The sequence below is a fragment of the Streptopelia decaocto genome (assembly GCF_964273445.1).
Source record: "Streptopelia decaocto genome assembly, chromosome: 1".
NCBI classification, from domain to species: Eukaryota; Metazoa; Chordata; class Aves; order Columbiformes; family Columbidae; genus Streptopelia; species Streptopelia decaocto.
Genome location: NC_138663.1, coordinates 70,343,042 through 70,356,743, shown reverse-complemented (window position 1 = coordinate 70,356,743; position 13,702 = coordinate 70,343,042). Strand labels below are relative to the sequence as shown.

General features: G+C 34.4%; 1 protein-coding gene across 5 annotated transcripts in view; it reads left to right on the top strand.

Annotated features, from left to right (window-relative positions):
* CCDC91 (coiled-coil domain containing 91) overlaps positions 1-13,702 on the top strand; it is a 138,476-nt gene that overhangs the window by 69,120 nt on the left and 55,654 nt on the right. For all 5 annotated transcript variants that reach the window (XR_014183169.1, XM_082043743.1, XM_082043740.1 and 2 more), the window contains exon 8: positions 6,845-6,952. Coding sequence is in view for 4 of the 5 variants with exons in the window: in XM_082043743.1 (XP_081899869.1) it covers positions 6,845-6,952 (108 nt within the window). In the remaining variant the exon portion in view is untranslated. The remainder of the gene's footprint in view (positions 1-6,844; positions 6,953-13,702) is intronic.

The window sequence follows — 13,702 nt, the reverse complement described above, 5'->3', positions numbered from 1 at the left end:
ATTGAAGAAGGAGTTTGTTTTACTGGCTTCTATTTAGTTACCTGAGCAAGTTAATAATGGTTGAGCAGGAGAAGGCAAGCAGGGATGATCTTATTTTGGATTGACTAAGGGTTTTGATGCTGTCCTTTTGAGTAGCGCTATAGAACATAATGCAGCAGCCTGCACATCATGATGTATGTTTCATACTGATGTTTCATGTGAGTTGGTTTAACATTTTCAAACAATGCTACACACCTGAGAAGTCTGTTTTTTTTCATGGAATTATACTGTTTTTTTCTGAAGAGATGTGAGGCGATAATAAACTCTGCTCTGTTTTTCCTCTTGCCTTTTTTTCTGACTGGTTTTTTCCTCCTATAAAAAGAGGGAGTTGAGAGAAAGAGATTTGGCAGTTTATTACTGTTGTGGAATTTGGGATTAATTTGGGGATAACAGTCTATATTTTTGCTATATAATTCAAAAAAGATTCTCATAAATTCGAGCTTTTAGCCTTACTATAAATCCTGTTCTGGGCAAGCAGCTGTGGCTTCTATTGCCAATAGAATTAAGACTGTCTGCACGAGGGTTGGGCAAATAGGTTTGTATAAAAAATGGGGTGAAGTATCCGTGCTATGGTTTTCGCAAAATTTTAATAATTGCCCCTTTACCTTTCCAAGGATGAGGACAAATTTTAGAAAGCATCTAATACTCTACACATGTAAAACTTGTGGAAATGCAGGATGAAATTTTGTGATCATTCGTATTTTCTGATCTTTAAACTTCTCAGATTGGGCATAGTAGAGTTTTTTCGGTTTCTAATGTGGATGCTGTGATGCAGTTCTCTAGTGTTCCCACAGTACATGTAGTGTGCTGTCAATTACATTCCAGGGCTACTTAATTCTCTGACTATTGCTAAAGCATATAATAGAGTAATTAAGATGTATATTCCCTTAAGGACACCCCAGGGTGATTAAGGATGAAGTTCTTATTATGATCTTTGGATCTAGTTTTAACTCGGTGTCTTCCAAAATGGTTCTAATGTATGAAACCTAAAGCTAAGTTTAGCTCTGTATCTGATTTCAAACTGGAATTTAGACTAATTTACTTTGTAAAGTTCTGTTTTGTTTTGGTAAAATTCCTGTTTATAAAATTAAGATTAATTCATTTTTAATCTTTCTGCAAACTGATTTTTAAATGTTTTCTACTGTCATTTAAATGTGTGAAGGTTTTGATAAGAATTTGAAGAAATAAAGGTTTCTATATAAAACTAAAATGGATATGAAGACTCTTTAGAGAATTTGTTCTTAAGGGGTTTCATTCTCTTTGTTCTGTTAGAAGCCAACAGGCATTTTTGGTTAGTGAAGGAAAAGCGGGATCAGTTCTCTGATAGCTTTTCTGTGTTAGGAGAATGATGAGAAAGGAGGGAAGAAGCAGAATTTCCTGAATGGTTTTGAATGTTTCTGATAGTTTATGTTTGAGAAGAAGACTTGCTTTGCTGCCATTGTCATCCTACAAGTCCTGTAGTTTAGAGGGTTCATTTGGAGCAGCCACACTATGTATATTTACTGTTAAATATGAGCATGCACATTACTCCTTAGCTTTCCTGTTAACAATGTGAATTTGTTCTTTTAGCACCTCCCCAAAATTGTTCATGTGCATATGTCCAGAAACAATGAACAGAAAACAGAAGACAGTTTGGTAATGGAGTATAATGTGCATTTGGAATATGATTTATTTCCAAGTGGCAAAATAGCAAGTAGAAGGTAGAATTCCCACTTGAATTCTAGCATTTAAACTGCCTTATCATACAACTAAACCATATAGTTTACAGACACCAGGTGATGTTCCATTGCCCCTCCCTCTCAAGGAGCTACAAGGTTCTAGCACATTCTACAATTCTGCTATTATTTTGTTAAGGCTGCTCTACTAACAAGAATCCAGAGGAGCAGATATTAAAATAACTATAATAAATGAATCTTTGAAATTTTAAAACTTAGTAAATTCAGCTTCATCTGAAGTGGTTCAAGAGACATGTTCCTATTCTTTTGCAAAGGAAAATCAGGATAGAGGCAGAGTGCAGACTCCTAATTTTCCTTTTTGGTTGAATTCCACTGGTTTTAGTCCTGGTAAGATGAGACGAGCATATAATAATTTATTTCATTTGTTTTTGAAAGGAAGAAAATGCAACTGTACATCAGACTGCAATCCATCTGATACCGGGTAGATTTTGAAAAAGGACCTAAAGTTTTGCTATTCTATATATGACTCTGATAATGTCCTGTCAATTCTTTGAGACATCTTAAGTTCCTGTACTGAAACTGAGAATACTGAAGTAGATGAATTGTTAAAATATGAGGTATTTTATTCTAGGCACATTTTTTTTTTTTACCAAATAAAACCCACTGGATACCTTAAGCCAGTGTAATTTTCAGAAGTAATTCTGGTTTTAGAGGAATTAAATATAGATGTGTTAATTTGGCACCCTTTTCTTCCTCAAATAATTTTCTCAGTACTATTTTCTGCTGTCATTTTCTTTGTCTGATCTACAAGCCAAAACAGCTATAAATTAATGTCTGAGGCTTAAAACTTGACCAGATTTTGGCTTTGATTAACTAAAAAGATTATGCCAAGTTGGAAATTAATTATAACTGAACCAAACCTAGTAAAACAATGTCATTGTAGACATTAATCCTTGGTCTTCTTTTTTTTTACCCAGTTTAGTAATGGCAAAACTGTAATATGAGATATGGGGAAGAAGAAAATGTTAAAAAAGCACTGTATGTATGTTTACCTGACTACTTGGAGCTGTGGTGATATTTTTTCATTTTCTTTTCAGGAGTCAGAGGAAAAATGCTATTAATACTATTCTTTCTTTATTATACCTAAAGATATTACGATTATTGAGTACATAAGCTTTGTAAATTCTGTCTTTGATTAGTGGAAAGGCGTCAGTTCAAATGAATCATGTACTTAAGATCATAACTATGGTTATACAGCCACTATAGTGGCTGCAGTTGGATCTTACATTCCTGCAAGGCTTTGCATTTGAATCTTAAGCAAACAACTTTAATTTTTTATCTAAGGCACCATAGTCCTTTAAACTTTTCCCCGATACAATGACTTACTTAAGGGGTTGGGAGGCAGAAGATTTTTGAAAGCCATAGAAACTGCAGATGGAAAAAGAAGATCTAGTAACTCTGGCTCTATCTGGCTCTAATAAAAACCTAAAAGGTGACCTTACTTTTGGTTAAAGGCAGATATAGTTAGGGCTTGTGAAATGTGTTATGCTAAGGGAGGAAGAAACCAAAACAAAACAAAACACGAAGCATAGAAATCCTGAAAACCCGAAGCCACCACTTCCTCTCTAACAAGTGCAGGCTGAGGCAACAAATGTGATAGTGTGTGGTGTGTTACAGTGTATATGTGATAGTGTAGAAACAGATCCATATCAAAACTGACACCTCTTGCCACCACAGTCCTGAAATTGGCTGTTGGTACAGGGGGACCCTTGCCACCCTGTGTCAAGAAAGTTCATTGCACAATATGTAGAAAGAGAAATTAATTACCAAGAGCACCCATATTGACATCCTACCACTTGACTTCATGCAACAGATGCTGTGGGCTACATTCTGCTGTAACCTTACTTGAAATGGTTCAATGAGCTATTAAAAGGAGACTGTTCCAAGAATGCCAGCTTGATATTAGGTCAGTGGCCACAGATTTGTGGAACATCAGCCCACCAGGATAATTGTATAATTAATTAAGCAAGAAAGTGGTGTTTCAGCAGTGATAAGTTGTTGCCCAGAATAGCAATTAGTCAAAAGAGTTGTAGTTTCATTGTACTGAAGGAAGTATGTAACTATGAGAGTGAGAGATGCCTATTATCAAGTAGCCGGATGTATGTTTTAGTTTAGTAAATCAGTTTTTTCAATTCATAATTAAACTAGTTGATTATCTTGACATTTGCAAAAGCTTTGGATGGATATCATGTGTCTCTGCTGTATTTACACCATCAAGAAACCATAAACGGTGGGCATGATCAGGCAAAGAAAAAAATGACCTCATTTTTTTAACTCCGTGTGTTCTTTTCTCTTTTTTTTAGTCTCTCTCTCTCTCTTTTTTTTTTTTTTTTTTTTTCCAATCTTGGAAAGACATTATTTTATGACACCTTTATGTTCATATTTACTTTTACAGTCAACAGGAGCCAGGCAGATGTAAGATGTGTGCAATGAACATGCTAGTGTTGTAGGCAATGAATGCATGTTCAGTTAGAATTACAGGAAATTGTCAAGTTTTGCTTTTATTTTATTTTAAAAATTGTCTTATTTCTGATAATTTGTTACAGGACATGGTTTCAATGATCTATGAAGAACAATAGAAGTCTTAATTTAAAGGGGAATTTACATTTATCTAGTCATGCCAATTCTGTAAGACACTTTTCTATTCATACTTTATAAGAGTAGACTTTTCATTTTATAAAAGTGCCTTATCTGACAGTACTGACAATTGTGATCAGTCCTGAGCATAAACATTTTCCCATGATAAAAAACAAACAAACCACAACAAAAACTCTACACTTTAAAATAAATCAGAGCTCAGCATTCTGTTTTGATTTTAGGCGTATCTTAAAACCATAAGGTTCTAAGAATCCCCAGATTCCTCTTGAAAGGGAAAATCTTATTTTTGTACTAAGGAGCTATTGCTATTTCGGGGTATTATGTGCCACACCTCATCTTCTTTTGAAAAGATTGAAAATAGTTGGGCCCTGGCATAAATAATTCATTCTCTATTTGAAAGGCCTGTTTGACTGGCTGATCTGCTGCATCTCTCCATAGAAAATAAAGATTATTGTCTGGAGACACAACATAGATGCTGTCTGTGAAGTACTGTGCCACATAGGGGGATGTTTCTATCTCCTTACTCCACCAACTAGTAGAATAGTCAAATACAGGGTCAGTTCTGTGATACTGTTTAAACTACACTAGTAGTATATGATAGAAAAGCAAGACTTTTGTTTAGGTGTGTGAAATTTTATGTATTTTCTAAAGAAAATAATAATAAAGTAATTATTAAAATGTAACAACCTCTACGTGCCATCCAATGAATAATAATTATTACTTTGAAAACGGAAAGTTCTTTACACCATTTCATGGGAATTTAACAGTCACCAGTTAAGTTTTCATAGTAAGTCGCGTAAAGCGACTCAACTCTTGGCCTGAGCAAGAAGCTATATAAGAAGGGGTATTGCATCTTAATGACCATTCTGTTACTGTTTTCCCTAAAATCAGCATTTGATTTTTTTTCCCTTTTGTGCCAGTTATTTGAAACAATTCTTGTCACAATAGTTTAGATAAAAAAAAAAAAAAAACCCAAACCATGAAATAGACAATTTTTGCCAGTGATATGTGGCAATTCTAGTTGATAGGCACTAGGATTTAGCAGATAAAGTTTGACATACAGAAGTTGTACTTCTTTGAGTGTTGAGTTTTTGTGATTCCCTGAATTTATGTCAATAAAAGCACTAAATTTAGTTGGAAAGAAATAGGCTTTTATGAAAGTAAACTTATGGGTAGCTAAATGCCCTGCAAACACCATTCAACCTATTCTTAAACTTTGATTAAAATAAATGTTAAGCACCATTTTTTACCTTTTAAATCTTTCTGAAACTGTGCTGAAAACTACTACCATACTATATTGTAACACTACGGGAGAACACTGGTTTTGGCATAAGAGGCTAATTAGTGGAAAATGTGGAAAGGTAGTTCAATAATTGTCAGAAGGGGTTTTTTGGTATACTTTTTCTTTTTTAAGTATTCAAAGTCATATTTGTTATGCGTTTTATGTTCCACAAAGTAAATAGATCTTTAAAGTTTGTATGAAAGATGGGATTTTTTTATCCTTTGTCTGCATTGGGGCCAACAGTCTGTTTTCTATAAAACTTATGTCTGTTTTAACTTACACAGTAATTTCAAATACTTCACTATATTGATTACAAGTTAAATATAGTTTGCTACGATGTGTATAAATAGCCCAATGAATATTTGCAAAGTGACATAAATATTTTATAATATTAGGGAAAAAGACTTGCATAGCATGATTTGAGTAAATCCTGTGTTAAAATACCATCGTCGTTTAAAGAAGCCTGAGCACGCTTCCTCAGATGGTAATCTGTTTTTTCACGTATCTCGATATTTTTTATTTCTCTTTTTGCAATCAGATGCTGTGAATTCTGCAGAGTTCTGTCGATTGCGTGTGAATACACACATATACATGCACACGTGCTCACACAGAAATTAGTTCCTAATTTTATAATCTTTTTGTTACTGTTTCGGTACTTTGACTTTCCGCACTTTGACTTCCACTGCTTCACATTTGAGCGTGAACTTCCTGGGGGGGCATTCTTTTATGTTCCAAATTACTCAGAATTTCCATCTGCTTTTACTTGACTTGTGGTTGTGAAGATCATGCTTGGCCCATGGTATCTTACACTGTGCCGAGAGGATGTGGAGTTTTGTCAGCCAGGGAAATATGTCTGGCTGCTTTTTTTTTCTTCAGCAGCTTTCATATGCTCCTCTTCTTGTGTGGTCCCACTAAACTGAGTATATTTAACAGAAATACTCTCCCTCTGTATCTTCCGTGTGCTGCTCTCTTTTAAGCAGACTGTGTATTAGAAATCTGAGGTCCAAAAAATTTTAGTCCTGACTGAAAACAAGGTAGTGTTACATAGAAAGGTACTTCAATAGTTGCACATAGCAGATTTATAACAGCATTCCGCATTCTGGTTATACACAAGTATGAGTAGATCTGCAGTTACCAATAAATATCCCAGTTATATCTTTGTCGAACATTCTATGCTTTCTTTTTGCAGGCACTGCTACAGTCTACAGCTCAACAGCAAGAAGCAGCTATTGAAAAACGGTATATACTGGCAATTGAAAAACATTCTCAAAAATGTGAAGAACTTCTTAATGCTCAGGTATGGATGCACACATACAAAATTTGTTGTGGTTTTCTTTTAGTTTAAACTCTTTTCTGTTTGAAAAAATATTAGCATATATGATCACAAAAGAAAATAATCAGTCTCTCACGTTATGTCCTCAGCATAACAATAAACGCAAATATTTAAAAATGCAAAGTAAATAATGATTCTTCCTCTGTTGGGATCAAAAGTGTTTTATAATGTTTAAGCCTGCTTAGAACAGATTCAAGAAGTGTGTAGCATTGACAAAAAGTTTGGGAGCAACTTGATACTTACCTCTTTAACGGATGCCATTTTCTGTAGTCTTGGGGAAAACATGCCATTATTTTTAAATTATGTAGTTAAACGAAGGATTTGATTATATGGGATTTCTACAAATTTTTGGTCCAAAACATCTGTTGTCCAAACCTATTTTTATTTCATCAAAATATTGCATAAAAATAAAAAACTAGCTATGAGTGATTACATAATGTTCACAAATCTATATACTCACATAGGCCTATATTGGCTCGTTTAATGTAACGAGTAAAAGCACACTGCATAGCAAGTATTTGGAATCGCATCAATTACTGGAAGTATCTGAAAAGTGTAAACCTTTTTTTTTAAATTGAAAATATCTTGATTTGGCTTATGTATAGCTCCCAAATTAAAATAATAATTAATATTAATATACAAGTGGATTTTTTTGTTGTTTTGGTTGGTGTTTATTATGGGGTTTTTTGTTTGGTTTGTTGTTTGTTGGTTTGGTTTTGGGTTTGTTTTGGGTTGTGGGTTTTTTTTAAAGCTAATTTGCTAATAGCATGCTGAAGTTGTTTACATTGGATTTAGCAGTATTAGCAGTAACCTTTTAAGTGCTGTTAGCAACTATTTTAGTAAAAATACAAAGGATAATAGTCTATTTATTTTCTTGGCAAGATTAGACCTAAATACATCAAAAGTCCCCTTGAAATATTCCACCATTTCCAAGTGTGTTTTATGACCATTTCACTGTTCTGACCATATCAATTAACACTTAGTGCAAACATGTATTAAGTATATAAAAGTCTGTATAAACAGTATGAAGGAAAGATGTAATAGTTTGGAGAATCGATTCCATCATGAATGAGTTTATTGCACAGAACTACAGTTATTAATGCCTACCATGAAGCTCTGCGTAACAAGCAAGTAAAAACAAATTTTAAGAAAATGTTTTCTGTTTCTGAAATGATCATAGCATTTACTGACTTGATATCATTTTCTGAATGTTAAAAAGGAATCAATATCATGAAATCTGGAAGAATTACAAGAATATTTTTTGAAGGTGTACTTATATGTTAAGCAAAAACATTGCTCGCATGATCTCTCACATTTGCATTGTAAAACAAAAGGTTGGGACAGGAATGTGAAAACCTGTTCAAGAGGTTCAGCTTTACCCGGGAGAACCTAACAATAAAAGGGACCTGTTCTTGGTCGTGGAACAGGGGAGTACATGTGGCATATCACAGTGCCCAGTTTATGTCATGTGTATGCTTAATGCAATTTAACACCCTCTTTGGATCCCAGAAAAGGTTTATTTGATAAACTTCTAAGTCATTTCTCATTCAACTCAATCAAGTTTGCCACCTTTAATTGTAATATAAAACTGGGATTTTGAAGCCTAGTCAAGTAGACGAGTGTGAATCCTTATATTAATAGTAGAACTACCAGGTTTAATAAAATATGTTGACTCCTAAATCTTTGTTGGAAGAGATCTGAGAAATGTGTAGTATGTTTTTATTCTTTTTGAGTAAATCTATTCTTAAATGTATGCTTCGGTGTTTTAAGATTTGGTTTTTGGTACAGCAATAATAATACAGTGCAAGTGTATTCTGTACACAAGCATATATATATATATAGTTTTTTTTCTATTCTAATATTCTTGCCTTACAAGCGGTATTTTGCCTTCAGGCTTCTAAGCCTACATAAAACTTTATCAACCCACGTAATTTTTGTCCTTATTTTCCATTCCTTCTAAATTTCCTGCTCATTTATTTCTAGTCAAGATTATCTCACGACTCCTTCCTCATGCTTTCTCCAAATCCCATTTTCCCCATAAATTCCCATACCGATCCCTCCCAAAAAATCTTTTTGAGAAGGAAGAAAAGCTGTTTTTCTCTGCTTGTCTGTAACTTATCATTAGAGTATATTTAAGCTTCTGCTTTTGAAGCTATATTTTATCAGAGTGTAGTGCCTGTGATGGAGATGCATGTTAAAAGTGTCGAGAGAGGTACCACACTGGTGATAAGGTCAGTGTACAAGGCTGTATCTTCCAGATTTTAGAGGCCTAGTTCTATGGTTTTATTTCAGTTCTCTGCTGGACAAATCTGTGCAATATGCCTTCGATAATTCCATGTGAGGTTTTTGCAGCATATTGGCTAGCTATAGGTAACATCATCATCATGTACAAGAGGGAACCATCAGCCCATCAACACAAATTGTGTTCATTTCTACATCTTGTTTCAGACTCTCTGTTTACTGTACTCTTCTAGTTCTAACTCCATAGGCCTGCAGTTTAGAACATTGCTAAAACTGCAGAAACTTCTCCAAAGTAAAATTCTGAACCATTTTCTATTCCGGTCCTTCTGACAGATGCCTTCCCCACTGATCTTAAAGTAAGAAAGTTCCAGTCTATTTTCTAGTTGAGTTTTATTTGCTTGAAGTTCAGGATACTCTCTGACATACTATACTGAACTGCCTCTCAGTGAAGTGTCCCTCTATATTAATCATTTCCACTGTCCATTGCTTTTGAAACAAATGCTTGAGAGATGAGCTGGTGGTATCAGTTACTGTTCACGTACTGCCCACAGATGCCAAGTATTTCCACATCTGCTCTTTTCTTAGACCATTAATGTCACTTGTGTAGTATGTGCTATCTCAAATGTCCCCTGGGTCTGAAGTTTATGGGTCTCCTTCCCCCTTTCCTGGAATGCTTTGAAAGGACCAGCTTCTTCTAAGAAATTTATGATCACTGTAATGTATGCTTCCTGAGGAACAATCTATAGGGCTGCTGTTTTTTTCAAGGAAATTTACTCTCTTATCAATGTTTCAAAAAGCAAACAGGCATTCTTGTGACACATTCAGGGGCATGGGGTTCATGGTGTCTTTCATCAATGAACAGGACCATGAGAACTCTTCTGCTCTATGCCAGGAAACAGTCACATTATAAAATGAATATTTGGGAAAGCAATCTATGTCAGTTGTACATTTCAAGTATTTTTGGATATCAGAGAAAATGTCATTGGAAAACACATATCAGTTTATTACAAGTTGGAAAATCACAAATTTCATCCTTATCTATTTTGAGAAACAAACATATTTGATGTTCCCTCCAGAAAATGAACACAAACTTTGATTTTGTGATTTAACTCATACTGTAAGAAAATACATACTGAAAAACATGATCAACAAACTTTGAGTATAATTTTTTAATACTCAGAAAATGAAGGTACATATTACATCAAGTTAATAAAAGTGCCTCAGTATAGTGTTGGTCAGTACTAGAAGTGAGATGCTACATGGGGTAGAACAATACGTATCTTTTAAAGTATTAATATTAAAACCAAAACCTCAAGCAAAACCCAAAGCCAAACCAGGCATCTGACAGTAAAATTTATCTCTCTTAGAGATTGCTGACAAATTTAGATCATAGTTCTACCTTCTTTACTAAACGTTAGCAATTTTTTATGACAAATGAGAAATGGAAAAGGTTTACAGGCTGGGCATACTTTAATTTTTAGCAGGGAAAAAGCAGCTATCATATATATAATTTAAGTTCATTAAATATATCTCGTACTTATGGAGAAATGTGATTTAATCACTGGGACTTCGTAACAAACCAATTGTCTGGGTTGGATTCTGGGTGCAGCTAGCAGGGGCAGGTGTCACTGGCAGTATTCTGCTGTTCCATACTTCAATATGTGGAACAGAGTGTCTTTCAGCCTTCCCCGTTTTCCAGTGTTTGATTAGAAGTAGTCTGTTCAAACATCAAAGTAGGTTTTCCTTCTGAACATAGAGAAGACATAGAGACTGAGTAACTTGAAAAACGTGGAACACAAAAGGCATCATAAAAAGATGGACTATGAAGAATCTATTATTTTAATGTATGTATGTAGCTATGTAGCTAGGATGTTCTAAGAAATTTTCTTAAGTTTGCTAGATGATGAGCATGATGATGTAAAAGCAATGACCTGTTTTCACTGGAAGTCCTAGAAATGATAATGTATTAGAAAGTTACCTCACAATTTAAAGTAGATGGTGTTAAAAAAGTAGACTACATTGAGGTTGATTTTTATATTGTTTTTAAAACAGTTAATGATATATGTATTTAGGTAAAGTAAAATCTTAAATACCTGTAGCAAATCACTTCTCATTTATGAGAAATCATTTTCCCTCTCTTTGTTTATCTTACACTTTTCATTCCTTACCTTGATGGTCTCCTTCCTTATTGCCTTCTGAACAGTGTGCAACAAGCATTCTTGGATAGGGAGGGACTAAAGTACGTGTGAAATGAGGCTCAGATCACACATATTCCTCTTTTTCTCTGTGTTTTCCTGTGGAAGCAGTATCAATCAAAGAGAAGCAACTGGACATCCGGTGTAGTGTTTTCATGCTTGGATGTAGTTAAAGGGGATATATTTTACTGTGGTACTTAATTTTGTTAGCATATTTTCCATTTTGATTCATGTAAAAGAAGAATAAAGAAAATCAAGGAATAGAAATCTTTAAATTCTGTAGTTCAGTGACATGCATATTCCTTTCCTGGGCTGAACTTTTCTTCAACTTTGTAAACCCTTAAGGATGTGTGGCCTACAGTTTTCCTTTGTATAGAGTATATTATGCTGATTTTTTTCTCCATAGTTTAAGAAGCCAAAGGAGCTGCTTGTGTAATTGCTGAGACAGAACAATACTGGAAGTATCACATAAAAAGGAAAGAACTCAGTTAAATGCTTCCTCTGCGCTTTTGAAAATTGATGTTTTTCATGATGATTTTATGTGAATCTGTGAAACAAATCTGGCCTTTGTAGATGCAACAGCCTTTAAGATGAGTTAACCCCATGTCCTTAATTTTTTTTCCTCTTTGCTTTGTCATGATTTTGACTGTCATTTGTATCATAAGTAGTAGTTCAAAATCTGTTGGGTGGTGCATGAAAACTTGTGCCCTTTTTATGAGTATTGGTTTAGCTTCAATTTAAGAACAATTTGCTGAAAGGTCAGTAAGAATACAAGTTCTATTTGCTAGAACTCAGTTTTTTGAAGTGTATAATGGTTCCAAGAACAACTTGTGGACAAGCAGAAGACTCGTGTGACAATAGTAATGAGCTGCTGGAATGTGATAGTTGCCTTCTTCAGTATTTGGATGATGCATTTTGATGTGTTTTGCATAGCCTTCTGTGAAGAGTACCAGTAAGTACCAGTATCAGTAAGTCCAACAGTTCCTGAAATGTGAAATGTAAAAAGTACTTGTCTTGTATAGCCAGTGATTGTTTGTTTGCCAGAGAAAATGTTTATTTCATTCAGCATTAGTTCCACAGTCAGGAAGTATAATTTTCCATTATTTCTAATCTTGTTCTTACATCTACGCATAATGTGCAGCATATTTATATAATAATGCTAATTTTATGAAGTTTGATTATTTATTTTTGTTCCTCTTGTAAATAAAAGACATTCTGTGTTTTTCCCATCTAATGTTAGTAATTCTGTAATCTATTTAATGCCTGATCTTGAAGGGAGCAAATGCAAACTAGATTGTTAGATAATATTTGCATTTTTAGGAGACATTAGCCAAGTTTTGCAGTGAGAGTAATAGGTACTTGAATAGTCCTGAAGACCTGCAGGTTGAAAAAATGAAGAATGTAGTGGACATAACCTTTCTTGTTCATTGCATCCAAATATGATAGGTTTGGAAATTCTTGAGAGCATTTATCGTGTCCCCTTCCTTGGGCATTTCCGCTCAGTTCTCAGAAATCTTTCAGTTTGCTGCTGTGGGGAGTAACTGTTTATTCATTTGCTCCAAAACAAAGCACTTTCTATCAGTCATTCCTGTTACATTTTCATGTAATTCACTTTGCACCTAACTTGTCATCCTTAAACATAGTTCATCTAGATGAGTCTTTTCAGGTCAGCTGCTCTTCTGCCAAAAGCAAAGTTTGGCTTTCTCAGAACTTCTTTATTCTCTGGTAGTTCCTGATTATGTTAAGGGGGAGAGGAGTGGGGGGAAAGTATCTATTAGAATCCTGTTGTCAATTGGAGTCATTTAGTCCTAAATTCATAATCCATGTTTTCTGTGTATATAAAGAGAATTAGAGTGAAAAGATCAAGAATCAGCTATTCCTGTTCTGGGAAGCTTTTTTCTTTTTTGGATGGTTGGAGGTTTTTTTTTTCCTTAAATCCTGAAATAGTTTGATTTATCCTTGCTCTTTTGGTTTTGTATGTGTTGACTTTGTATCCAGTGTTGCTTAGTATTTACCTCCCAAAGTAAAAGTTATATTGTTAGGATTCAAAGGCGTATCTAATTTTTGGAAAAAACAGGGTTTTCTAACTTCATTAGAATCTACCCACTATCACAAGCTAGTTAAAGGATGATTTTGCAGTCCCTTTGCACTGTTAATTCAACCAGCATACTTTCAGCATCTCAACCAAAAATCTTATTTGAAAGTTGTATTTGTTTCCTTGGATTTGTCAAGTTCCACTTGAAAGTAGCTCTTTAGTGTGATTTTTGCTTTCTACCTT